The sequence below is a fragment of the Trachurus trachurus genome, assembly GCF_905171665.1.
Source record: "Trachurus trachurus genome assembly, chromosome: 1".
Classification (NCBI taxonomy): domain Eukaryota; kingdom Metazoa; phylum Chordata; class Actinopteri; order Carangiformes; family Carangidae; genus Trachurus; species Trachurus trachurus.
In genome coordinates, this window is record NC_139891.1 from 37,472,753 (window position 1) to 37,500,735 (window position 27,983).

Consider the following 27,983-nt stretch of genomic DNA (forward strand, 5'->3'; position numbering starts at 1 on the left):
TCATCTCCTTCCGTTTATTCACAGCGTTGAACAGTTGAAGTGTTTTTTTACACAACGTTGTGTTGACTAAAAAGAAGCAGACGTGCAGCAGCTGGAGTGTCAACAACAACAACAAAAAAACAACGAGCTGTTGTGTTTTTATTAAATTATGCAACAACGTAACAACTACAGTGGAAATCTGAACAGACGGACGTTGACCGATCCCTCACAGCCCCGACACACGGAGGAGAGGAGGAGCAGGAGGAGGAGGAGGAGGAGGAGGAGGCGCTTATCGAGTGTTGACCTGCAGAGAGAGAGAGAGAGAGAGACGGTCAGGTGGAGGAGGAGGAGGAGGAGAGAGGTAAAGAGGAGGAAGGAGGAAGAGAGGAGGAGAAGAGGAAGAGGAGGAGAGAGGAGGAGGAGGAGGAGAGAAGAAGAGGAGGAGGAAGAGAGAAGAGGAGGAAGGAGGAAGAGAGGAGGAGGAGAAGAGGAAGAGGAGGAGGAGGAGAGAAGAGGAGGAGGAGGAAGAGAGAGGAAGAAGAGGAGGAGAAGGAAGAAGGAGGAGGAGAGAGGAAGAGCAGGAAAAAGGAGGACGGAGGAGGAAGAAGGAGGAAGAGGAGGAAGAGGAAGAGGAGAAAGGAAGAAGGAGGAGGAGGAAGAAGGAGAGAGGAAGAGGACGGAGGAGGAAGAAGAGGAGGAGAGAGGAAGAAGGAGGAGAGAGGAGGAGGAAGAGGAGGAAAAAAGAGGAAGGAGGAAGAGGAGGGGGGAAGGAGAAGGAGGAAGAAAAAGGAAGAGGAGGAAAAAGGAGGACGGAATGGGAGGAGGAAGGAGGAGAGAGGAGGGGGAAAAGGAGGAGGAAGAAGGAAGAGAGAGGGAGAGGAGAAGAAGGAGGAAGAGGAGGAGGAAGAGAAGGAAGAAGAGGAAGAAGGAAGAGGAGGAGGAGGAGAAAGAGAAGGAGGAAGAGGAGGAGGAGGAAGAAGGAAGAAGAGGAGGAAGGATGAGGAGGAGAGAGGAGGAGGAGAGAGGAAGAAGAGGAAGGAGGAGGAAGAAAAGGAAGGAGGAAGAATAGGAAGGAGGAGGAGAGAGGAGGAGGAGGGAGGAGAAAGAGAAGGAAGAGGAAGGAGGAGGAGGAGAAAGAGGAGGAGGAAGAAAAGGAAGGAGGAGGAAGAAGAAGGAAGAGGAGGAAGAAGGAAGAGGAGGAGGAAGAGGAGGAAGGAGGAGGAGGAGGAAGAGGAAGAGGAAGAGGAGGAGAAGGAAGAGGAAGAAGAGGAGAAAGAGGAAGGACGAAGAAGAGGAAGGAGGAGGAGGAGAGAGGAAGGAGAAAGAGGAGGAGGAAGAAGGAAGAGGAGAGAGAGGAGGAGGAAGGAGGAGGAAGAGGAGGAGGAGAGAGGAAGAAGAGGAAAAAGGAAGAGGAGGAAGAAAAGGAAGGAGGAGGGAGGAGAAGGAAGAGGAGGAAGGAGGAGGGAGGAGAAGTCAGAGGAGGAAGGAGGAAGAAGAAGGAGGAGGAGAAAGAGAAGGAGGAAAGGGAGGAAGGAGGAGGAAGAGGAGGAGGAGGAGGAGGAGGAGTAGTGTCTCACCACGTCGTCTATCTTCAGGATGCTGCGGACCGTCTCGGTGGCCAGCGTCAGAGCGCTGATGGAGACGAGCAGCGGCTGAACCACCAGCTCCTCCAGGATGTTGGAGATCCCTCCCTACACACACACACACACACAGTCAGTCAGACACACACACAGTCAGACACACACACACACACACACACACACACACACACACACACACACACACGTTATTTTAGATTTCTGACAACTTTACCTACGTTTCCTGAATAAAACTATAACACTTAGGGAAAGGGATAGTTCAACATTTTGTCAAATTGGCCCATTGCCATAATCCCTATATATATCATAGCAGTAGGTTCGTTACCTGTAATTGACCTATGGCTAAGCTAAGCCACGCCCCCAAACGCCATGAGCCAATCACAGTGCGCATAGCTAGCCCATACACTCTGACATCCTCTGCTTCCACGTCCATTGAAATGCATTGCAGTTAGTCAGTTTTCATTGGTTTTTATATGTTTTTTCTTGACATTTTAAGTTTAAACTGGTCAAACGGTGTTCATGGGGTACATGCAACTCCAACACTAGCTATCCTGAGAGGCCACGGGGGGATTTTTTTTTTACCTTTTCCCCAAAGCCACATCTCAACTGAGAGAAGTGTCTGCTCTGGATAAAGTTATGCAGTAGACCACAACACCAACTAAACGTGGATACACTTAACAAGGATGTCTACATCTGGTCTAAGTTAAGTCAACAACGTATTTGAGGCAACATATTGTCAGAGATGTTTAGATGTTAGCCAGCATCACAACTGAGCATAAAGTCCGCTAGCTTAATGCTAACGTATAATGTAAAACTCCATAGACAGGCTAACAGGTGTTTCGCAGCAACCGACAGCCATAGCAGTAAAGCTAAGTGAAGTTTTGGTGACTTCAACATGATATTTAATCTTTCTGTCTCCTGTGAAATGTCTCCTACTGTGACAGCTGTTGCCATAGCAACTGTCACCCAATGTTGACTGTTTGTCCCAGTGAGTGGAGGGGGCGGGGCTTAGCCAGAGGTCAATTGTCCAGGGTTCCTACACATTTGAAATTTCCAAATTCCATACTTTTTCCAGACCCTAATTTCCAGACTTCACGTTAAAATATTCATATTATTTGTGATATTTGAGTAAATAGATGTGCATAATATAAAAAAAACATTCAATTTATCATTTATTTTCATTATTCTGAATGTGTATGCCATTATGTAGCCAAATAATTTCCTGGAGATTGTAGCTAGGTACAATAGCACATACAAAATAATGAAGCCAAATAACTTCAGATGAGACCAAACCCAGAGAAGTATTAAGAAAAATATATTTCCATACAATAGTTTCTATTTTCCATACTTTTCCAGACCTGGAAATGTATAAAATCAAATTCCAAACTTTCCATACTTGCGTAGGAACCCTGATTGTCGGTGCAAGCTATTTTTAGAACGGCGGAGCAGAGCCATTTGGGGTTTTATTAATTTATTTTTTTATTTATTTTAAACTGTATGTACCTTGCGGACGTTGATGCCGGCCACCTTGTCTCCCTGGGCGTGCCGGTTGCGCAGCTCGGTCACCGTGGAGATGGGGTTGAGGCCGGCGTTCTCGGCCAGCGTGGAGGGGATCACCTCCAGCGCGTCGGCGTACGCACGCACGCAGTACGCCTCCATCCCCGCCAGCGTACGGGAATACTCGGCCAGGCGGACCGCCAGCTCGATCTCCGGGGCGCCGCCGCCCGCGATCAGGGCTCTGAGGAGGAGGAGGAGGGGGGGGAGGAGGAGGAGGAGGAGGAGGAGGGGGAGGGGGAGAGAGGAGGAAGAGGAGGGGGAGGAGGAGGAGGAGAGAGGAAGAGGAGGAGGAAGAAGAGGAGGAGAGAGGAGGAGGAGGAGGAGTAGGAAAGAGAAGGAGGAGGAGGAAGAGGAGGGGGAAGGAGGAGGAGGAAGAGGAGAGAGGAAGAGGAGGAGGAGTAGGAAAGAGAAGGAGGAGGAGGAAGAGGAGGGGGAAGGAGGAGGAGGAAGAGGAGAGAGGAAGAGGAGGAGGAGTAGGAAAGAGAAGGAGGAGGAGGAAGAGGAGGGGGAAGGAGGAGGAGGAAGAGGAGAGAGGAAGAGGAGGAGGAGTAGGAAAGAGAAGGAGTAGGAGGAAGAGGAGGGGGAAGGAGGAGGAGGAGGAGGAAGAGGAGAGAGGAAGAGGAGGAGGAGTAGGAAAGAGAAGGAGTAGGAGGAAGAGGAGGGGGAAGGAGGAGGAGGAGGAGGAAGAGGAGAGAGGAAGAGGAGGAGAGAGGAGGAGGAGGAGGAGGGGGGGAGAGAGAGGAGGAAGAGGAAGGAGGAGTAGGAAAGAGAAGGAGGAGGAGGAAGAGGAGAGAGGAAGAGGAGGAGAGAGGAGGAGGAGGAGGAGGAAAGAAGAGGAGGAGGAAGAGGATGAAGGAAAAATTTAAATATGTCACAATGTGATTCTGTCAACTACAATATAAAACACGGCGTGTGTGTGTGTGTGTGTGTGTGTGTGTCTCTGTTAGCGGTTTCACACTAATTGGTTCTGAACCTGAAAAGTCGGTTCGCAGCGGAAACAAAAAATAGTTGGTTTTTCCTTACACGTACATGTATTTATTTTTGTAAATGTGGTGATTTCTCCAGAGCCTCGAGGCAGCGCTGCTCTTCTGTCCAATACACACAGGAAGCTTCACTTTACATTCAAACAAACAAACTGCTGCTACTGCCACAATTGTTAGATTTCATCAATGAGACCAACATTTATCTGGTTAAAAATAATTTAACCAGCCGGTGGTAAACCTCTAAAAACCTGCGGGTAAGTTAATTAGCGATGGTTTTCTCCCCCCCCCGGGATGACGACGGAGGTTGGCCGGCCGAGCAGCTCATTGCGGAGCTTCACTTCTCCGAAAAACATTGGCGCAAACTTCTAAACAGCCGTGTGTCAGTGTGTGTGTGTGTGTGTGTGTCTCAGTGTGTGTGTGTGTGTGTCTCAGTGTGTGTCTCAGTGTGCGTGTGTGTGTGTGTGAGAAGGCTCCGTGTCGACCAGCTGATGAGCAGCAGCTGATGAACTGACGGTGAACTTTCTACTTCCTGTTCCTCTGCTCGTTACGCTGCTGCATTACGGAGCGATGCAGGAGCGCCTTTGTCAGAGGAGAGCTGTGATTGGACGGTGTCTGTGAGTCATCAGTGTGTGTGTGTGTGTGTGTGTCAGGTGTGTGTGAGAGAGGTGTGTGTGTGTGTGTGTGTGTGTGTACCTCTTCTTGACCAGGCAGCGGATGACACACAGCGCGTCATGGATGGAGCGCTCAGCTTCCTCCAGAACCAGTTTGTTGGAGCCGCGGACGACGAGACTCACTGTCTTCCCCGGGGAGGTGCAGCCGGTGATCTGTGGAGGAGGAGAGGAGGGGGGGAGGAGGAGAGGAGGAGGAGGAGAGGAGGTGAAGGTGGTGGGAGGAAGAGAGTTAATAGTGGTGGAGACTCATTGTCATCTTGATCATTGGTCAGACCCATAGATATACGTAGATGCCTCTGACGCTGCTGCCCATTGGAACGCATTGTCGCCGCCGCCGCCGCCGCCATCTTGAGCAGGAGGTGTCTAACTTTGACTTCCTGTATCTCCAGAGGCAGAGGTCTGTCACTGAAGCCCTTTGTTTTAATATAAACACTACAACTCAGCTACATAACTCACGTTAGCAGTTATAGGGTTAATGTGAGTGCCATGAAACTGATTTAATATGTCCTAGCACAGTTATATAGGTAGCCTACAGTGGTTTACACTCACTCGCTGGCCTCATCACCATGGCAACCACAAACTCACAACTACCACAGCCGGGGGAAACAGCTGATAAGCCTATATCCTACACATACAGGCAACAACTATTAATATATTAACTAGCGGTATGTGCACTAAATGTAACACATGTCCCACCCTATGATACGTTACGTTAGATAACTCACCTACATCAAATTCAACAAGTTCAGAACAGTTATATAATATAAAACAACTTATTACTTGAGAAAAGTTATTCCATGTCTCTTCATTTTGGCGTTTCTTTCATGGGAACATCCGTACGCGGCACTAAAGTTCTGCATTTCACCAGATTCACAGCTGTCAAACGGTCTGACTGTTGACTGCTGCTCAGGAGGAACTCCTCCTCAAGATGGCCGCCGTGAAGCCCCAATGCGGCATCTATGTATCCACCACTTTCCGGAGAACGACGCTGGGTGTCGCCATGACACTCCATTCATTACATTTTAGATTAACGTTAGCTGGGCTAACTGTTAGCCGTTAGCAGTGTCTTAAATAACTCAATAAACGGCCCATGAAAAAAAATATTTTCTCCAGCGGATATCTTAGTTCCAACATGACTGAGCTAACTGGAGTAGTTTCATGTCGTGTCCCACAACGGGAGGGTTTTAACAGCTGACGTCCTGCTGTTAGTTTGCTGCTGCTGTTAGCTTAGCTGTCAGCAGCAGCGAAGCTAACGGCTACGATATAACCATGACTAGTTGCAGAGGCGTGCACACAGAAGTGGTGGTGTTTGTTCAATAATTCGTTTTATAGACTTAACAAAACATCAGATTTAGTCAAAACGGTTTTGGCAGCCCGGAGCCCCCACATTTGGTACCTACACCGGTGGCTAACGCTACCAGTTAGCCGCTAACGCCACCAGTTAGCCGCTCGCTAGAATGCTACTACGGGGTTGAAAACCGACTTCCGTTGTGGTGTGACGCAATGGGAAAATAAAGGGGTGGATATATATCTATGGGTCAGACATGTGACATCACCACCTGGTGACATCATCAGTGTGTGTGACATCATCAGTGTGTGTGACATCATCATTAGTGACATCATCATCAGTGCTCTGACCTTGACCAGCTTCCCGGAGCCGTCCAGGTTGACCTCCTCTGCCAGCTCCGCTGAGCCCAGCATCTCTGGAGAGAAGTGGTCGATGTGGGCGATGGGCCGCGTGCCCAGGGTCTGAACACACAACACACAATATTACACACACTTTACTACACAATACACACTTTACTACACACACATTCTGCTGAGTCATGAGTCGGTGAAAGGTGCTGAGTCATGGTCGTGTCGTGTCGTGTGTCACCTTGCAGATGAACTCGATGTCTTCTCTCTCGATCTCCTTCACCACCATGATCTTCATCTTGTTCAGGAAGTGGAGCGCCAGGTCGCTCAGAGCGTCTCTGCAGGAGGAGCAGGAGGAGGAGCATGGTGTCAAGGAGGAGGAGGAGGAGGAGCACAGTGTCAAGGAGGAGGAGGAGGAGTAAGGGGATGAAAGGGAGGGAGGAGAAAGAGAGGGAGACAGAGGAGAGGAGAAAAAAAGAAGAGGAGGAGTAAGGAGGAGATGCAACACATCAACAGGAGGAGGAGAAGGAGGAGCATGGTGTCAAGGAGGAGGAGGAGGAGTAAGGGGATGAAAGGGAGGGAGGAGAAAGAGAGGGAGACAGAGGAGAGGAGAAAAAAAGAAGAGGAGGAGTAAGGAGGAGATGCAACACATCAACAGGAGGAGGAGAAGGAGGAGCATGGTGTCAAGGAGGAGGAGGAGGAGTAAGAATAAGGGGATGAAAGGGAGGGAGGAGAAAGAGAGGAGAAAAAAAGAAGAGGAGGAAGAGGAGGAGTAAGGAGGAGACGCAATACATTGTCAACATGTGTCCAGGAAGAGGAGGAGGATGATAGGGAGGAAGAGGAGGAGAAGGAGGAAGAGGAGGAGGAAGAAGAGGAAGGAGGAGGAAGAGAGGATGAGGGGGAGAAGGAGAGAGGAGGAAGGGGAGGAGGAGAAGGAGAGAGGAGGATAAAGAAGAAGAGGAGAAAGAAGAGGAGAAGGAGGAGGAGGATGATAGGGAGGAAGAGGAAGAGAAGGCAGAGAAGGAGAGAGGAGAAGGAGAGAGGAGGAGGAGGAAGAGGAGAAGGAGAGAGGAGGAGGAAGAGAAGGAGAAAGAAGAGGAGAACGAGAGAGGAGGAGGAGGAGGAGGAGGAGAAAGAAGGAAGGGGATGAGGAGGGAAAGGAGGAGGAAGAAAGAGGAGAAGAAAGAAGAGGAGGAGGAGGAGGAGAAGGAGGAGGAGCAGGGTACCTGAGGATGGACTTCTGGATGAGCAGCACGTTGCATCCAGCCTTCTTGATCTGCTTCACCAGGTTGAGGATGTAGGCTCTCTCCTCCCTCAGCACCCGGTCCATCTGGGCGTAGTCCGACACCACGATCTGGTTGTCCATCTGAGAACACACACAGTTTATTTCAAAGGAGGTTAAATCGAAAGCAACTGGACTTAGTTATTTGTCTAGGAAGACGTTTCACCTTCATCCAAGAGGCTTCATCAGTTCATGTAGCATGTCACTACCCGATCTGTGACAAAACAGGTCTGCGCATGCGCAGACCGGCCGCCATCTTGGACAGCTGCCTACGGCAACTCCACTTGGACAAACTTCATTTGGGCACTGCCTGATTTGCGTACATGCTTAAAGTTCTGTGAATTTAAAATACGGTACTGTGAAAATGATTAAAAAATAAAATAGAATAAAAATAAAAACCGCGCAGGTCCGTCATAAGACAGCCGCGGCAGACTCGTTTATTCAGTGAGTGTTGTGGTAGTTGTGATTGTTTGTGGTTGTCATGGTGATGAGGCCGGCGAGAAAAGAGGACAGTAAACATTAAAAGTCGCCTGTGTTCCTGTTTTCTGAGCATCAAGATCCAGACCACCACAACCAACCCTCAATTTACATTACTAATAAAGTATTTAAAAAAATAAATTAAAAGATAAACCGTCTGTGGCGACGCACATAGGGCAGTGATCCTAAGTCAATTCAACTAAGTTTGTCCAAGTGGAGTTGCCGTACGTGGCTGTCACAGATCGGGTAGCGTCGCAAATCGGGTAGCGACATAGCATCTGACCAGGCCGGGACTGGTCCAACTATCTGGTGTGGAGACTCACTATTTAACCTCTTGTGTGGGCGTTCACAAGGCTGATGATGTCACTGGTTCCCTTTTGTAACGACAGTCGTTTAAATGACTGTCTTTGATGGAAAGTTGGTTTCTACTTCGTTAGTGCCCTATGTTGTTATAACGACAGTCGTTTAAAGGACTGTCTTTGATGGAAAGTTGGTTTCTACTTCGTTAGTGCCCTATGTTGTTATAACGACAGTCGTTTAAAGGACTGTCTTTGCCTGGAACGCTACAAAGTCGTAAGTTGTGACTTGAAGCTGTAACTTACGGTATCAAAAGCCTGCCTGGAACGCAGCATTAGCCAAAACGACCGGATCGCTCACTTCTGCTTTAATAAAGTAGTAGCCTACGGTAGTAGCTACGCTTCGGAAAGCGTGAGCCGTTGCTGTGTTTAATTCCGCCTGTGTGACGCGGAATAATGTCTTCCCACTTTGGTTTCAACTGGTTTGAAAGCTTAACCGAACCAGTGCCAGAACCAGAACCGTGGCAGTGTGAAACCGCTATGTGTGTGTGTGTGTGTGTGTGTGTGTGTGTGTGTGTGTGTGTGTGTGTGTGTGTGTGTGTGTGTGTGTGTGTGTGAGAAGGCTCCGTGTCGACCAGCTGATGAGCAGCAGCTGATGAACTGACGGTGAACTTTCTACTTCCTGTTCCTCTGCTCGTTACGCTGCTGCATTACGGAGCGATGCAGGAGCGCCTTTGTCAGAGGAGAGCTGTGATTGGACGGTGTCTGTGAGTCATCATCAGTGTGTGTGTGAGTCAGGTGTGTGTGTGTGTGTGTGTATATGAAAGTTGGTTTCTACTTCGTTAGTGCCCCCACATTATAACAACAGTCGTTTAAATGACTGTCTTTGATGGAAAGTTGATTTCTACTTCATTAGTGTCTTATGTTGTTATAACGACAGTCGTTGGAGGCACTTGCGAACAGTTGTTGTTCTTTGAGGCGAGAGTTTAGTTATAGTATATCATGTTTTTCACGCCCTATCACCGTTTAGACAAATCTGAAATGATTGAAGAAACATTACTATTTCTGTGTGTGTGTTTTGTGTTGCTGTGTGTTGTATTTATTCAGTTTGGGGGAATCACAGTGTCTAGAAAGCATCAGTGGCTGCAGCTGACAGGGACAGCTAACGGTAGCTAAGCTAACAGCAGCTAAGCTAACAGCAGCTAAGCTAACAGCGGCAGCTAAGCTAACGGTAGCTAAGCTAACGGTAGCTAAGCCAACAGCGGTAGCAAAGCTAACATCAGGACGTCAGCTGTTAAAACCCTCCCGTTGTGGGACACGACATGAAACTGAAATACAGAGACTGTTGATGAAAAACTGTCCCTGAAGGCAACGTGCATCAGTGGTTTTGCATGAATTTCCCTCTAAAACAACTCTGTGTGGTAACGTTGTGTTATTATCTCATAGCGTGGTGAATGTGCAGGTCACAACTTGTCCACCAGAGCGTTGTGGAGTTGTTGGATTGTGTATTTGATGAGTTTGATGAGGGGAAACCAAGAAATCCCATAATGAGCCTCCGTTCGTAGCGTAGTGTAGCTCTGAGCAGCTCACGGCTCTGCTCCGCCGTTCTAAAAACAGCTTGCACCGACAATTAAAGGTAACGAACCTACTGCTATGACTATAGGGATTATGGCAATGGGCCAATTTGCCAAAATGTCGAACTATCCCTTTTAAGTTAAAATCTATGACTCAACTGTGTATGAAAGGCCACACAGGGCTTTTAATTTGAAGGGCCAGGTAACAGGAAGTCAGTTGTGACTCACGTCGGTCTTGGGCGGCGACAGACAGAACTGGATGAGTCCGATCTTGGCCTTCTCCACGCGGGACACGCCGCTGTTGGCCACTCGCTGGGTCAGAACCAGACCGTCCACCAGCTCACAGTCGTCGATGGTTCCCCTGGAAACAACAACAACAACAACAAGGGATTAAACCGGGATTAAGAGTTAATTAAGAAGGCAATCTCATTGGTTCCATTTTCTTTTCAAATGTATTTATTTGACCGATGGAGTCAACTCACTCCAATTTTCATGCCGGTACCACAGCAACTTTATATATACATGAGCCGTCAAAACGGTGGAATTTATGCAAATTTGTGCAAATTTATGCAAATTTGCTCATGTTAACAAAGAATTTCAAAAAACTTGTAATACATTTTTTGTTTGTCTTAATGTAAGTAATCAACTCAGTAATTTTCATGGAGATATCTAAAGGTAAAAAATTTTACCCCATTCATGTGAAATTTTTTTTTTATATGCGTATAAATGGGATATGTTTGGGTGTTTTTCTAAACTTTCCCCTAATGGGATTCTTCTGGGATTTTTTTCCCTCACTCAGGACATGTTGAGGATACAAAATCAGTTGAGTTTGCTTCTGTTGCAATTTGTTTAACGTTGACCCCTTTTTTGGCCTAAAATTACTGGACTACATTTGATTGGAATAATCTCCCTCCTTCTTTGCATTCTATTACCTCTTTTCATTGTTTCAGGAGGCCACTATATTTATATCTTAAAACAGATTGGTCGTGTTTTTAGTTAATTACTTAATTGATTCATTCATTCATTCATTGTTATTCTTTCTTTCTCCATTTTGTTATTCCGTTATTCCTACTATGTTATTTAATATTTCTATTCTGTTTGTTAAATTTATGGGGGTAGGGGTGGTGTGTGGGAGTGTGTGAGCAAGATGTCTGTATTTGTTGCATTGTCATGTTATGTATGTCTACAATGTAATGTAGTGTATTGTTGACTCTTGGGACCCCCTTGAAAATGAGATGCTACATCTCAAGGGTCTATACTTTAATAAATTCAAATTCAAATATGCTGGTTCTCCTGGAGGAAAGAAGAGGAGGATAAGAAGGAAGGAAAAGGAGGGAAGAGAGAGAGAGAAAAAGTTCTGGACAAGCCCTTCTTCATCCTATGCAATTCGACCTAAATGGCTACCTGCTATTTTCTTGAAAAAATCTAATCAAAACTAGACAGTGGGAGTGCTGTAGGAGCTGTTTCTTTGCTTCTGAAAAAAGCTTTTGATACAGTGAATCATAATGTTCTTCTTTCAAAGTTGTCAAATTTTAATTTTTCTGATGATGCAATGAAATGGATGGAATCCTATCTCACTATGAGAAGACAAAGCACAAGAGTTGGGAATAAAATGTCATCATTCATTAACTGTTCTGTTGGTGTCCCGCAAGGCTCAGTCAGTCTTAGGCCCTTTATTATTTAGTTTATAGGATGAATCTCCTTGTTGTTTACAACGACTTCCGGGTAGAAAACCAGCATGAGAACAATAGTGACGGACGAGAGTTTCGCTATATATATCTACTTTTTCATGTCACTATATCGCCGTTTAGACTAATCTGATGTTTGTAAAGTCTATAAAACCAATGATTGGACAAACATTACTATTTACGTGTGCACATTTTTGTAATTAGTCATGGTTATCATAGATTAGCCGGGCTAACGGTTAGCTACCTGTTTAACTTTAACAACTCAGTGACTCAATAAACGCTCCATGAAAAAATATTTTCTCCAGCGGATATCTGAGTTCCAACATGACTGAGCTAACTGGAGTAGTTTCATGTCGTGTCCCACAACGGGAGGGTTTTAACAGCTGACGTCCTGCTGTTAGCTTAGCTACCGCCGTTAGCTTAGCTACCGCTTTTAGCTTAGCTACCGTTAGCTTAGCTACCGTTAGCTGTCCCTGTCAGCTGCAGCCACTGATGCTTTCTAGACACTGTGATTCCCCCAAACTGAATAAATACAACACATAGCAACACAAAACACACACACAGAAATAGTAATGTTTCTTCAATCATTTCAGATTTGTCTAAACGGTGATAGGGCGTGAAAAATATGATATATAGCTAAACTCTCCTTCGTTACTATTGATCTCATTCAAATTACGTGCTGGTTTTCTACCCGGAAGTAGAATGTAAACAACAAGGAGATTCGGTCTATATGTTAACTCATTGGCTGCCATTGACGACTATAGCCGTGTTTTGGTCAAAAACTGGTGTTTTTTGGCGAGACCAGCCTATGTTCTACTGCTGTTTACAAATGAACGGAAAAAGGTAGAAACAAACTTTTTTTTCCTATTGAAAGAAGAGAGTCTACTCTTTCTCTTTGTAGTTTCGGTGTTTACATAGTCATAGAACACGATATTCTGTGGGTCTTATAAGATTGTTCAAAATGCTCTAAAACAGCAGGCAGCCACCACAGCACCTTTATGTATGTGTATGTATATATATATATGTCTTAATGTAAGTAATCAGTAATTTTCATGGAGATATCTAAAGGTTAAAAAGGTTACCCTATTCACGTGAAAAAAATAATGAATAGGCGTATGAATGGGCCATATTTGGATCTTTTTCGAAGCTTTCCCCTAATGGGATTCTCCGGGGCTTTTTTTTTCCCTCACTCAGGACTCATGTTGAGGATACAAAATCAGTCGAGTTTGCTTCTGTGGCAATTAGTTCAAGGTTGAGCCCTTTTTTGGTTTATAATTACTGGACTAAAAGAAAAGAATGACTGTTGTACATGTAGAGATGCTTTTAAGAAACATTTTGTTCAAGTGGTCGGAAAAAAATAAGAGACCACTTTAACTAAATGTTTCTGAAAAACATCTCTACATGTACAACAGTCATTCTTTTCCTTTCCAACACAAACACAACTCATTCTAAATGAAAGGGATAGTTCACCCAAAATTCAAACTTCACTCATTATCTCCTCCCCCTCATGTGGACTAATAAGGGCTGGGAGAAGTTTCAGAGTCCTCCGTGGCTTCTCTGAGTTACAGGGGGTCTCGGTGTAGCAGTGCATGTCCATATGACGGTTGCAAATGGATACCAACTGTCTTCGTAACAAAAAGACACACCAAAAAACATCCAAATACCTCCAATCTCGCGAGATTTGGACGAACCGGGAAGAGGAGCTTCGAGAAGCTTCCGCTACAAAACAAGCTTGAAATATAGACTTATTTAATTTTTTTCGGGACAATTTCTCATGTTGGGGCTTCAATACAAGAGGGACATTACATACGAGCAGCATGGAGGTATTCAGATGTTTTTTGGTGTGTCTTTTTGTTACGAAGACAGTTGGTATCCATTTGCAACCGTTATATGGACATGCACTGCTACGCCAAGACCCCCTGTAACTCAGAGAAGCCACGGAGGACTCTGAAACTTCTCCCAGCCCTTAGTCCACATGAGGGGGAGGAGATGATGAGTGAAACATTTCAAATTTTGGGTGAACTATCCCTTTAAAGAATATATCCATTAAAAAAAAAAAAAAAAAAAAAAAAATCGGAGAGGCCCGGGCAGCAGGTCAAGCAGAAAAGGTTATTCAGACTTCACCCACAGAAGAACCACTTTAGGTCAAAATGTTTCATCTGTAAAAAGGTAAAGATGGAAAAACCTCCCAGTAACAATTAAGAGGAGAAAACTAAAAGCTTTGGTTACAAACAAACAGGACATGTGCCCTCCTCTAACTTGACATGTGTCATCCTCTAACTTGTGTTGACCCTTTGCACGTGACGTCATGTTCCACTCGCGGTAGACAGGGCTGTACAGTGCTACATCTAAACATGCCTGTGCTAAGAATTAATCTGCCCAGTAGCATGGCTGCTATGGGTGAACAACAAGAAGAAGCAGAGCAGTTCATCAGCTGGTCACTTGTGGAAACGTTTGTGAGAAAGGGTGGGAGAAAAAAAAAAATCGATTCACATAAATATCGCGATATCTTTTTTGACGATTCTTTTTTTTTTTTTTTTTTTTGATTTTTTAAAATATTGTGCAATGTGCATTTGTTCGCCTTTTTTACATACAGAGCGTAGCTACAGGTTTTGAAAAGGGTTTAAGTTCACTTTATAATGGAGTATGTTAATTTATAGGCTCCTACATAGTCTACTTGCCAACAATGAGTACCCGGAAATGTTGAGTACCCCAAAGTTTTATGTTAGAAATAGATAGTATGGGTCCCCAGTATTCAGAAACTGCCGGATGCTAACTTATATATATTGGGCAGTTAGCATAATTGACAATATTAGCATTATCTAGCATAATTGTCTATATGGGCAATATTTCAACAAAATTGACTTGGCTGATCTGGGCAATATTGGAGTGGTTTTAGGGGTTATTGATGATGCTGAATCCATTTCTGACATTTTCAAAATTCAAAATGGCTGTCTAAACCGATGACCAGATTTTGAAATCCATCAAAATCGGCCCACTGGCGGTTTAAATCTGGTCACTTCCGGTTTAGACAGCCATTTTGAAATTTGAAAATGTCAGAAATGGATTCAGCATCATCAATAACCCCTAAAACCAGTCCAATATTGCCCAGATCAGCCAAGTCAATTTTGTTGAAATATTGCCCATATAGGCAATTATGCTAATTTATGCTAATTATGTCTGTTGTGCTAATTGCCCAATATATATAAGTTAGCATCCGGCAGTTTCTGAATACTGGGGACCCATACTATCTATTTCTAACATAAAACTTTGGGGTACTCAACATTTCCTGGTTCACAATGGGGCCCTATGGGCTGGCAAGTAGACTAACAGTATTTGTGTGCAGATAAATGTTAAGGAACAACCAGGAGTTTTGGAAAGTGAAGTGTCTTCACACTACATTTATGAGCCTCCGCACCGTGAAATTCTTTGACCGGTGCAAGACAGACTCATGTTTTCATTCATCAAGAATTAAAGTCAGAGGTTGGAAGACGATCACATACCGTCGTAGTTCCCACCATAAACGGAGATTCGGCGGCGTTATTCTCATGACTCGCCACGAAACCGAAAGTAAAGAAACGCTGGTCGGCTCGCCCAGCATTTCCACCACCACTAATAATAACAAAATAACCATAGAGACAAAACTATATATTTATCGAAAATGGGCCCATTAACAAGTGGTAACGTAGATTCATCCACATTAATATGAGACTTTTTTTATAACCAAATAGAAACTCCTCGTTGTCCCTTTAAAAATGCAGACTAAAACTAAAATCATAGAAGAATCGAATCGGGAGAAAAGCGTATCGTCCCAGCCCTATGTAGCACTAGTGCTGAAAGTTAACGTACAGCCCTGGCGGTAGATACGGACGCCACGGTGGACGACAATGTAAATCAATGGGGAGCGTTATAGTTTTGTGACATTCTGTGGTTGAATGTCACAAAACATTCAACCACCCTTTTCCACTGGGGTTACCTGAGCAACAGGACCAGTGCGAAGATGTAACGGAGGAGAGAAGGAGGAGGAACGATGGAGGAGGAGAAATAAGAGGAGGTAGAGAGAGGAGGGGGAGAAACAAAGAGGAGAAGGGGAGAAGAGGAGGCAGCACCAACTCCTGTTAAAGAATAATATCCTTATAAAAGCCTGAGAGGACCGGGCAGCAGATTAGGAACAAGACCAGACCTCGACTTCACCCACAGAAGAACCACTTTAGGTCAAAATGTTTCATCTGTAAAAAGGTAAAGATGGAAAAACCTCCCAGTAACAATTAGAGGAGAAAACTAAAAGCTTTGGTTACAAACAAACAGGACATGTGCCCTCCTCTAACTTGTGTTGACCCTTTGCACGTGACGTCAAGTTACAGGGGGTCTCGTCCAGGGTATGAAATTAAGAAAATATTTTGGGGGCAATTTTGGTCCCCACAGTCCAAAAAGTGGGGGCATTTTCAAAATATTTGGGGACCATTTAAATAAAAACTGTGTTTTTCCTGCACTTTGAAGGGCTGGAAAAAATTATATTATAGTGAACAATGTAACTGTGTGTTTTTTTTTCAGGTAAAACCTCTTTTAGGCCGTGAAAATAGGCCGTTTCTTTGGGTCTGTTCACAACACTGTATGTTGTAAATCTCTGGGCAGGGCTATTATGGGCTGGCGTTGCTAACGGGAGGAGTGCAGAGAGTCTTCTACTGCAATTAAAGTACTTGGGGGCTATTTGTAGATCAGACAACCCCACTTTAAAAAAATGATACTATCCCTTTAAGATTAAAAAAAAAAAAAAAAAACCGCAAGTAATAAGCCGACGAAAAGGTGCCACTTGCCACTTAACTTTTTGTGGATGTATTATTTGCAGGGGCTTTCGGGGATCTGTGACGGTGGAGGACCGGGACTGATTGACTGTGGACCACCACCAGTCTGATCAGCTCTGCCCCGCTGTCTGTCACATGACTCTCCGTATCGGCGCAATCTCGTTTACATTATAATCAAGCCGACATCAGGAGAATAATGAGGCGCGACGGTAAATTAATGAAAATAAATTAATGATAATGTACAGATATAAATATATTTGTTTCGAAAATTTGGGGGCAATTTTGGCCCCTGGATCATGATTTTTGGGGGCATTCTTGGTAAAATTGGGGGCCAAACATAGACTGTAAAAAGAATGGACGTAGCGTCCGTGACGTCACCCATTGCTTTTGCCGAGAACCCGCCCACTGGCCTCGAAGCAGCTGTCCACGGAGCTGCTCGGACCTGTCACTCAACGTTTTCGCGCCCTAATTGGCCAGAGTTTTAACCTAATAACAGTAAAACCGTAGAGTTAAAAAAAAATTCACCCCCCTCAGAGTGTGTGCGGGGGTAGAAACTATCGATTGAGAAAAAAAAACGTTCTGACACCAGGCTTTTAACATGTTTACTGAGGATGTAAAATCTGCGATTTTAACATGGGGGTCTATGGGGAATGCTCCCTTCTGACACCAGCCCCCAGAGGAAGCCGGGGGGATTGCAGTTTTTTGAACGCGGAAGTGAGCTTCACTTCTCAGACCCACAACTGCCCCCTTGGGGCCAAATGGCCCATGGCCCCAACTAATTGACCTCTGGCTAAGCCCCGCCCCCTCCACTCACTCGGACAAACAGCCAACATCCGGTGACAGTTGCTATGGCAACAGCTGTCACCGTAGAGACATTTCACAGGAGACAGAAAGATTAAATATCATCTGGAAGTCACCAAAACTTCACTTAGCTTTACTGCTATGGCTGTCGGTTGCCGAGAAACGCCGATAGCGACGGGCTAATTTCTGTTAGCCTGTCTATGGAGTTTTACATTATACGTTAGCATTAAGCTAGCGGACTTTATGCTTAGTTGTGATACTGGCTAACATCTAAACATCTCTGACAATATGTTGCCTCAAATACGTTGTTGACTTAACTTAGAACAGATGTAGACATCCTTGTTAAGTTTATCCAGGTTTAGTTGGTGTTGTGGTCTACTGCATAACTTTATCCAGAGCAGACACTTCTCTCGGTTGAGATGTGGCTTGGGAAAAGGTAAAAAAAATCCCCCCCGTGGCCCAGCCTCTCAGGATACCTAGTGTCAGAGTTGCATGTACCCCATGAACACCGTTTCACCATTTTATACTTAAAATGTCAAGAAAAACCAATGAAAACTGACTAACTGCAATGCATTTCAATGGACGTGGAAGCAGAGAATGTCAGAGTGTATGGGCTAGCTATGCGCACTGTGATTGGCTCATCGTGTTTGGGGGACGGACATTACATACGAGCAGCATGGAGGTATTTGGATGTTTTTTGGTGTGTCTTTTTGTTACGAAGACAGTTGGTATCCATTTGCAACCGTCATATGGACATGCACTGCTACGCCGAGACCCCCTGTAACTCAGAGAAGCCACGGAGGACTCTGAAACTTCTCCCAGCCCTTAGTCCACATGAGGGGGAGGAGATAATGAGTGCAACTATCCTTTTAAAGAATATATCCTTATAAAAAGTCTGAGAGGACCGGGCAGCAGATTAGGCAGAAGAGGTTATTTTGACTTCAGCCAGAGAAGAACAACTTCAGGTGGCTAATGTCAAAATTATCTATAAAAGGTTGGTAAACATGGCACAACCAATTAGAGGAGGAAACTAAAAGCAAACAGGACATGTGCCCTCCTGTAACTTGTACTGAAGAGAGAGAGAGAGGAGGAGAAAGAAGAGGAGGCAGAGAGGAGGAGGAAGAGGATGAGGAGAAGAAGAGGAGGTAGAGAGAGGAGGAGAAAACTAAAAACAAACAGGACATGTGTCATCCTGTAACTTGTATTGTATTGTATTGAAGAGAGAGAGGGAGGAGGGAGGAGGAGGAAGAAGAGAAGGAAGAGGAGGAGGAGAAAGAAGAGGAGAAGGAGAGAAGAGGAGGAAGAGGAGAGGAGGAGGAGAAACAAAGAGGAGAAGGGGAGAGAGGAGAAGGAAGAAGAGGAGAAGAGGAGGTAGAGGAGAGGAGGAGGAGAAACAAAGAGGAGAAGGAAGAAGAGGAGAAGGGAAGAGGAGAGAGGGAGGAGGAGAAAGAAGATGAGGTAGTGGAGAGGAGGGGGAGAAAGAAAAGGAGAAGGAGAGAAGAGGAGGGAGAAGGAGAGAAGAGGAGGGAGAAGAGGAGAAGGGAAGAAGAGGGGGGAGAAGAGAGAGAGGGAGGAGGAGAAACAAAGAGGAGAAGGGGAGAGAGGAGGAGGAAGAAGAGGAGAAGGGAAGAAGAGAGAGAGGGAGGAGGAGAAAGAAGAGGAGGTAGAGGAGAGGAGGAGGAGAAACAAAGAGGAGAAGGGGAGAAGAGAGAGAGGGAGGAGGAGAAAGAAGAGGAGGTAGAGGAGAGGAGGAGGAGAAACAAAGAGGAGAAGGGGAGAAGAGACAGAGGGAGGAGGAGAAACAAAGAGGAGAAGGGGAGAGAGGAGGAAGAAGAGGAGAAGGGAAGAAGAGAGAGGGAGGAGAAAGAAGAGGAGGTAGAGGAGAGGAGGAGGAGAAACAAAGAGGAGAAGAGAGAGAGGGAGGAGGAGAAACAAAGAGGAGAGGGGGAGAGAGGAGGAGGAAGAAGAGGAGAAGGGAAGAAGAGAGAGAGGGAGGAGGAGAAAGAAGAGGAGGTAGAGAGAGGAGGGGGAGAAAGAAAAGGAGAAGGAGAGAAGAGGAGGAGGAGGAGAAGGAGAGAGGATGAGGAGGTAGAGAGAGAAGGAGGAGAAACAAAGAGGAGAAGGGGAGAAGAGGAGGCAGCACCAACTCCTGTTAAACAATATATCCTTATAAAAACTTTCATTAGGCAGAAGAGGTTATTTTGACTTCAGCCAGAGAAGAACAACTTCAGGTGGCTAATGTCAAAATTATCTGTAAAAGGTTGGTAAACATGGAACAACCAATTAGAGGAGGAAACTAAAAGCAAACAGGACATGTGCCCTCCTGTAACTTGTACTGAAGAGAGAGAGGGAGGAGGAGGAGAAGAAGAGGAGAAGGAGAGAAGAGGAGGAAGAGGAGAGGAGGAGGAGAAAGAAAAGGAGAGAAGAGGAGAGGAAGAGGAGGAAGAGGAGGAGAAGAGGAGAATGAGGAGAAGGAGAAGAGGAGAGGAAGAGGAGGAAGAAGAGGAGAAGAGGAGAGGAAGAGGAGGAAGAAGAGAAGGAGGAGAAGAGGAGAGGAAGAGGAGGAGAGAGGAAGAGGAGGAGAAGGAGGAGAAGAGGAGAGGAGGAGGAGGAAGGAGAGGAGAAGGAGGAGAAGAGGAGAGGAGGAGGAGGAGGAAGAGAAAGAAAAGGAGAAGGAGGAGAAGAGGAGAAGGAAGAGGAGAGGAGGAAGAGGAGAAAGAAAAGGAGAGAAGAGGAGAAAGAAGAGAAGGAGAAGAGAAGGAGAGAAGAGGATAAAGAAGAGTAGGAAGATAAGAAAGAAGAGGAGGAAGAAGAGGAGAAGGAGGAGAAGAGGAGAGGAGGAGGAGGAGGAAGAGAAAGAAAAGGAGAAGGAGGAGAAGAGGAGAAGGAAGAGAAGGAGGAGGAAGAGGAGGAGGAGGAAGAGAAAGAAAAGGAGAAGGAGGAGAAGAGGAGAAGGAAGAGGAGAGGAGGAAGAGGAGAAAGAAAAGGAGAGAAGAGGAGAAAGAAGAGAAGGAAGAGGAGAGGAGGAGGAGGAGAAGGAGAGAAGAGGAGGAAGAGGAAAGGAGGAGGAGAAAGAAAAGGAGAAGGAGAAGAAGAGGAGGAAGAAGAGGAGGAGAAGAAGAGGAGGAAGAAGAGAAGGAGAGAAGAGGATAAAGAAGAGTAGGAAGATAAGAAAGAAGACGAGGAAGAAGTGGAGAGGAGGAGAAAGAAGAGGAGAGGAGGAGGAGAAGAGGAGGAAGAAGAGGAGGAGAAGAAGAGGAAGAAGAGGAGGAGAAAGAAGAGGAGGAAGAAGAGAAGGAGAGAAGAGGATAAAGAAGAGTAGGAAGATAAGAAAGAAGACGAGGAAGAAGTGGAGAGGAGGAGAAAGAAGAGGAGAGGAGGAGGAGAAGAGGAGGAAGAAGAGTAGGAAGAGGATAAAGAAGAGGATAAAGAAGAGGAGGAAGAGGAGAAGAAGAGGAGAAAGAAGAGGAGAGAAGAGGAGGAAGAAGAGTAGGAAGAGGATAAAGAAGAGGAAGAAGAGGAGGAGGAGAGAAGAGGAGAAAGAAGAGGAGGAAGAAGAGTAGGGAGAGGATAAAGAAGAGGAGGAAGAGGAGAAGAAGAGGAGAAAGAAGAGGAGGAAGGAAGAGGAGGAAGAAGAGGAGGAGAAGGAGGAGGAGGTAGAGGAGAAGGAGAGAAGAGGAGGAAGAGGAGAGGAGGAAGAAGAGGAGAAGGAGAGGAGGAAGAGGAGGAGGAAGAGGAGAGGAGGAGGAGAAGAAGAGGAGAAGGGAAGAGAAGAAGAGGAGAATGAGAGGAGAGGAGGAGAAAGAAAAGGAGAGAAGAGGAGAGAGAAGAGGAGGAGAAGGAGAGAAGGGGAGAAAGAAGGAAGAGGAGGGGAGAAAGAAGGAAGAGGAGAGGAGAAAGAAGAGGAGAGAAGAGGAGGAAGAGGAGGAGGAGGAGAGGAGGAAGAGGAGAAAGAAGAGGAGGAAGAGGAGAGAAGAGGAGAAAGAAGAGGAAGAAGATGAGGAAGAAGATGAGGAAGAAGAGGATAAAGAAGAGGAGGAAGAGGAGTAGTAGCGTCTCCAGAGCGGTTGCCTAGCGACTCACCCCAGCTTCTTGGTGACCTTGATGTCCTGCAGGTCGACCCCGGTGGCGGTTGCCGGGTCGATGACCCTCATGACGGCGTCGACGCTCATGGGCGCCAGCAGCCCCGAGTACTGGGACACCACCTTGGAGCACAGCGACGTGGTGGCGCTGTTCAGCAGCGTGTCGCGGTCGCTTAGCAACACCGGCCGGCTCATCGACGTCAGCACCTCCACGCCTTTATCCACCGCCTTCTGGAACGACTCCGAGATGGTGGTGGGGTGGATGCCTGAGGATGAGGATGATCGATTAATGATTAATGATTATTGATCATCCTCGTCGAGTGGCTCATTAAAGGGACAGTTCAACATTTAGTCAAACTGGCCCATTGCCATAACCCCTATAGACCGAATCTATGGAGCTATTATTGTTGCAATATTATTTGCAAATGCGTATCTCAATCTGTGTGTGCGTATTCAGATCTGTGTGTGCGTATTCAGATCTGTGTGTGTGTATTCAGACCTGTGTGTGTGTAAAAAAAATCTGTGTCTGTATTCAGATTTGCAAATGAAGACAAATCTGCAAGTGCATGCAAAGATCTGTGAATGTGAACACAGATCTGTAAGTGTACATAGATCTGTAAATGTGTAAACCGATCTGTAAATGCGTACATAGATCTGTAAATGTCTGTCATCACTTACAACTCAGGCAGGAGCTCTCCATTGGCTGTGTTTTTACACGTGAATTTTGCAACACTTCTGCCGCGGCAGATCTGTGATCTGAAAATGTGTAGAAATGAGATTTGTCTGTGACCTCAGTGTTCCTTTGCCCTGAGCTCAGGCTCACAGGCTCACGCTGCCTGGCTGCAGTAGCAGTACCGCGGTCCGTGTACGAAGTATAATTCAATTACGTCGTTCACTTTGTACCATGAGAAATGTCGTTTTTACCGGTATTTCCTGTTTGATTGACGTGAGACGTACAACGCAATTCAGCGCACCGAAGTGCCCGCTTGTTCCTTTCTCCAACTTGTACAATGAAAATTGAAAAAGGAAGTCGAGAGCCGGAACCAGCCTTCAAAGTAAAAGCTCTGCGTTTTGATGGCTACAGCAACGGACAATTTAAAAGAAAGAAGAAGAAAAACTCCGAAACGAATTAAATACTTAATTCACAACAAATCGCCTCCTAAACGATTACCATTTACCCCAGTAAAAACGACATTTGAATTATACTTAGTACACGGACCGCGGTACTGCTACTGCAGCCAGGCAGCATGAGCCTGTGAGCCTGAGCTCAGGGCAAAGGAACACTGAGGTCACAGACAAATCTCATTTCTACACATTTTCAGATCACAGATCTGCCGCGGCAGAAGTGTTGCAAAAGTCACGTGTAAAAACACAGCCAATTGAGAGCTCCTGCCTGAGTTGTAAGTGATGACAGACATTTACAGATCTATGTACGCATTTACAGATCGGTTTACACATTTACAGATCTATGTACACTTACAGATCTGTGTTCACATTCACAGATCTTTGCATGCACTTGCAGATTTGTCTTCACTTGCAAATCTGAATACGGACACAGATTTTTTTTACACACACACACAGGTCTGAATACACACACACAGATCTGAATACGCACACACAGATCTGAATACACACACACAGATCTGAATACGCACACACAGATCTGAATACACACACACAGATCATATTACACACACACAGATCTGAATACGCACACACAGATTGAGATACGCATTTGCAAATAATATTGCAACAATAATAGCTCCATACGAATCTCCTTGTTGTTTACATTCTACTTCCGGGTAGAAAACCAGCACGTAATTTGAATGAGATCAATAGTAATGAACGAGAGTTTAGCTATATATCATATTTTTCACGTCCTATCACCGTTTAGACAAATCTGAAATGATTGAAGAAACATCACTATTTCTGTGTGTGTGTTTTGTGTTGCTATGTGTTGTATTTATTCAGTTTAGAAAGCATCAGTGGTTCAGCTGACAGGGACAGCTGACGGTAGCTAAGCTAATGGTAGCTAAGCTAACGGTAGCTAAGCTAACAGCAGGATGTCAGCTGTTAAAACCCTCCCGTTGTGGGACACGACATGAAACTACTCCAGTTAGCTCAGTCATGTTGTAACTCAGATATCCGCTGGAGAAAATATTTTTTCATGGAGCGTTTATTGAGTCACTGAGTTATTAAAGTTAAACAGGTAGCTAACCGTTAGCCCAGCTAATCTCTGATAACCATGACTAATTACAAAAACATGTAGGCTACACGTAAATAGTAATGTTTGTCCAATCATGGGTTTTATAAACTTTACAAACATCAGATTAGTCTAAACGGTGATATAGTGACATGAAAAATTATATATATATATATATATATATATATATAGCGAAACTCTCGTCCGTCACTATTGTTCTCATGCTGGTTTTCTACCCGGAAGTAGTTGTAAACAACAAGGAGATTCGTCCTATTGATCAAAGTCAAAGTCAGCTTTATTGTCAATTTGACCTATGGCTAAGCCACGCCCCCAAACAAACGCGATGAGCCAATCACAGTGCACATAGCTAGCCCATACACTCGGACATTCTCTGCTTCCACGTCCATTGAAATGCATTGCAGTTAGTCAGTTTTAGTCAGTTAGTCCTAGTCCTGGTCCTGGTCTCACCTCTCTGCAGCAGCTTGGAGCAGGCGTCCAGCAGAGCTCCAGCGATCACGACCACAGAGGTGGTTCCATCTCCGGCCTCGATGTCCTGAGCCTTGGACAGCTCTACCAGCTACACACACACACAGTTAACTCCATGTCACACACCACTGGGGGGAAGAAAAGTGTGTGTGTGTGTGTGTGTGTGTGTGTGTGTGTGTGTGTGTGTGTGTGTGTGTGTGTGTGTGTGTGTGTGTGTGTGTGTGTGTGTGTGTGTTACCATCTTGGCTGCAGGGTGAAGAACCTGCATCTGCTTCAGGATGGTGGCGCCGTCGTTGGTGATGGTGACGTCACCTTTCTCATCCTGGATCTGGAGAGGAGGAGAAAACACAACCGGGTGAGGAGGAGGAGGGGGGGGGGGGGGGGGAGGAGGAGGAGGAGGAGGAGGAGGAGAGGGAGGAGAGAGGAGGATGAAGAGGACAGAAGAGAAGGACAGAGGAAAAGGAGGAAAAGGAGGAGGAAGAAAAGGAGGAGGAGGAGGAGGACAGAAGAGAACGAGAGGAGGAAGAATAAGGAGAGAAAGAGGAGAAGGAACATGAGGAGAAGTAAAAAGAGGAAGAAGAGGAGGAGGAAGTGGAGGAAAAAGGGAAGAGGAGGAGGACAGATAAAAAGAAGGAGGAAAAGAAGAAAGAGGAGAAGGAAGAAAAGGAAGAAAAGGTTGGAGGAGGAAAAGGAGGAAGAGGAAGAGGAAGAGGAAGGAGAAGGGGAGGACAGATGGGGAAAAGAAGGAAGAGAAGGAGGAGGACAGAGGAGAAGGAAAATGAGGAAGAGTAAAAAGAAAAAGAAGAGGAGGAAGTGGAGGAAAAAAGGGAAGAGGAGGAGGACAGAGGAAAAGGAGAAAGAGGAGAAGGAAGAAAAGGAGGAGGAGGAAGAAAAGGAGGAGGAGGACAGAGGAGAAAGAGGAGAAGGGAGAAAATGAGAGGGAGGAGGAGGAGGACAGAAGAGAAAGAGAGGAGGAAGAGTAAGGAGAGAAAGAGGAAGGAGAGGGGGAGGACAGATGGGGAAAAGGAGGAGGAGGACAGAAGAGAAAGAGGAGGAGGAAGAAAAGGAGAGGGAGGAGGACAGAAGAGAAAGAGAGGAGGAATAGTAAGGAGAGAAAGAGGAAGAGGAGAAGGAGGACAGATGGAGAAAAGGAGGAAGAGGAGGAGGACAGAGGAGAAGGAACATGAGGAGAAGTAAAAAGAGAAAGAGGAGGAGGAAGTGGAGGAAAAAAGGGAAGAGGAGGAGGACAGAGGAAAAGGAGGAAAATGAGAAAGAGGAGAAGGAAGAAAAGGAGGAGGACAGAAGAGAAAGAGAGGAGGAAGAGGAAGGAGAAGGGGAGGACAGATGGGGAAAAGGAGGAAGAAGAAGAGGAGGACAGAGGAGAAGGAAAATGAGGAAGAGTAAAAAGAAAAAGAAGAGGAGGAAGTGGTGGAAAAAAGGGAAGAGGAGGACAGAGGAAAAGGAGAAAGAGGAGAAGGAAGAAAGGGAGAGGGAGGAGGACAGAGGAGAAAAGTAAAAAAGAGAAAGAGGAGGAGGAAGTGGAGGAAAAAAGGGAAGAGGAGGAGGAGGAGGACAGAGGAAAAGGAGAAAGAGGAGAAGGAAGAAAAGGTTGGAGGAGGACAGAGGAGGAAGAAAAGGAGGAGGAGAAAAAGGAGGAAGAGTAAGAAGAGAAAGAGGAGGAGGAGGAGGAGGAGGAGGAAGAGGAGGAGGAGAGAGACTAATCACTCACCATCTTGTCCATCCCTTTGGGTCCCAGACTGGTTCTGATGGCGTCGGCCACAGCTGTTGTTAAGGAGACAACATCATCATCAGTAACCATGGCAACTTAAACTTGGTAATCTTCATCTTCATCAGCGCTAACACCTAAACCACCTGACCCTCTAACAGCTAACAGCTAACGGCTAACGGCTAACAGAGGTTCTGTTGAGTCATGATGAAAACCGAACCGAACCGAACCGGATGTGTCAGAACCTCAGCTCCTTTTTTTTTTTTACAACTTTATTGACAACAATAGTATACCTCAGCTCCTTATAAGGAGTAGCTAGCTAGCTACCGGCGGAAGTAAGTTAGATAAACCACTTTCTGCAGAGTCACAGTGGACCGTTAATAATAAAATATATAATCATGCAGATTGACTCAGTTTTATTTATTATTGCATCATGTATAAAGTTCTGTGCTCTCAGTCAGAACCGGGTCAGACTGTTTGGAGAGTTTTAGAGGCGGTTCCCTCCCGGCCGCGATATTTTTTCCCCCAGGATGGTAGGGGAAGGTCCCGCCTTTTTTGCCCCTGATTGGCTAGATGAGCTCTCCTCCGATTGGTTGTTTGATTTGGCCCGCGAAACGTCATCTCACAATAGTATTGCAAGTAAACTGAAATACGTGCAAACCTTAAAATGCCATTGTCAGTGACGCCTTGGCGTAGCGGTTTACGTTTTCGCCTGCGGTGCGGCAGACTCGAGTTCGATCCCCGTTAGTTTCACATGCCGATAAACTTATTTTTTAATTTTATATTCCAGGTTTACATCTTGAGTTTGAGTGAGAAGTGCAATTGTGCCATTGGTTAGGTTTAGGCAATGAAGAAAGGCAAGGCAATTTTATTTGTATAGCCCGTTTTTACCACCAGTTTGTCTCAAAGGGCTTTACATCCCATCATAACAACATCCTCTGTCCTTAGACCCTCACATCCACTGAGGAAAAACTCAATGGAAACCCTTTTAACAGGGAAAAATCTGAGAAACCTCAGGGTGAGCAACAGAGGAGGGATCATCACCCAGGACGGACAGACGGGACAGAGATGTTGTTACAGACAAGAAAACAGTTTACAGTTTATTATGACACAGAAAGGTGACGTCAGAGGAGGCGCGTGACCTCATAATCTTATTTTCTACATTTCACGTCTTTATTTAAACTGCAGCAGAGCTAACGGCTAACAGCTAACAGAGGTTCTGCTGAGTCATGTCATGAAAACAGAACCGAGCCGAACCGGATGTGTCAGAACCTCAGCTCCTTATAAGGAGAAACGGAAGTGATTTACTACTTTCTGCAGAGTCACAGTGGACCGTTAATGTGCAGAATAATAAAATATATAAACATGCAGATTCACTTTCTCAGTTTTATTTATTATTGCATGTATAAAGTTCTGCACCGGGTCAGACTGTTTGGTTTAGTTTTAGAGGCGGTTCCCTCCCTCCTTGGACCGGCCCAACCCTCCTCAGCTCCCCGGGGATGGAGCCTCTGAACCCGGGGATGAGGCTGCGTGGCCCCGTGGCCCGGCCTGTTCGGTCCGGTTCGGTTCGCTCACCTTTGGCAGCAGAGATGTTGCTGAACCGAATCTGGGCCGGCTTGTCCCGGTCCACATAGGCGCCTCCTTTGTGTCTGCCTCCAGCCACGGAGAGTTTCGGTGCCATCATCGCTTCTGGCATCTTTTATCTTTCTTTATCTTTTACGATCTTAAAACGATCTCAATAACCGGCGGGATATGTTCGGATGAGTGTTCCGGACGGGAGCGATGAGTCCGGGCAGCGGCAGCACGGAGGTTCTGGTCCGGATGGGCTCGGATAAGAAGCCGGTTTAGAAGCTTCTAGAGCCGCGAGCTGAGCGGAGAGAAGGACCCGGCGCGAGGAGATGACGTCACAAGACGGGACGAGACGATCGCCGAGCGCATCGAGCTGAATTAGATTTACGCTCATTTATTAACTCTTCTCCTTTTTATTTCTTATTTTTACAACTATTTATTTCTATTTATGTATGTATTTATTTTATTGTCACGTCTATTTGTTATCCAATTGTTATTAATATGATGCTCATCATATGAATTTATGCACTGTTTGTGTATTTTGTGAAGCAATAATAAAGTTGTTAAAAAA

The 27,983-nt window shown here is 45.6% G+C and overlaps 1 protein-coding gene across 1 annotated transcript; it reads right to left on the reverse strand.

Annotated features, from left to right (window-relative positions):
• Positions 1–27,746, reverse strand: cct4 (chaperonin containing TCP1, subunit 4 (delta)). The gene is made up of 13 exons (XM_083970692.1): positions 27,419–27,746; positions 25,847–25,899; positions 24,356–24,445; positions 24,100–24,208; positions 21,430–21,694; positions 10,281–10,413; positions 7,650–7,789; positions 6,665–6,761; positions 6,427–6,537; positions 4,811–4,941; positions 3,081–3,315; positions 1,557–1,670; positions 1–283 (listed from the first exon to the last, which is right to left on the reverse strand). Exons 1-13 carry the CDS (start codon positions 27,537–27,539, stop codon positions 269–271), a joined length of 1,614 nt encoding a protein of 537 aa, XP_083826818.1. The 5' UTR covers positions 27,540–27,746; the 3' UTR covers positions 1–268.
• Positions 27,747–27,983: the final 237 nt, after the last annotated feature.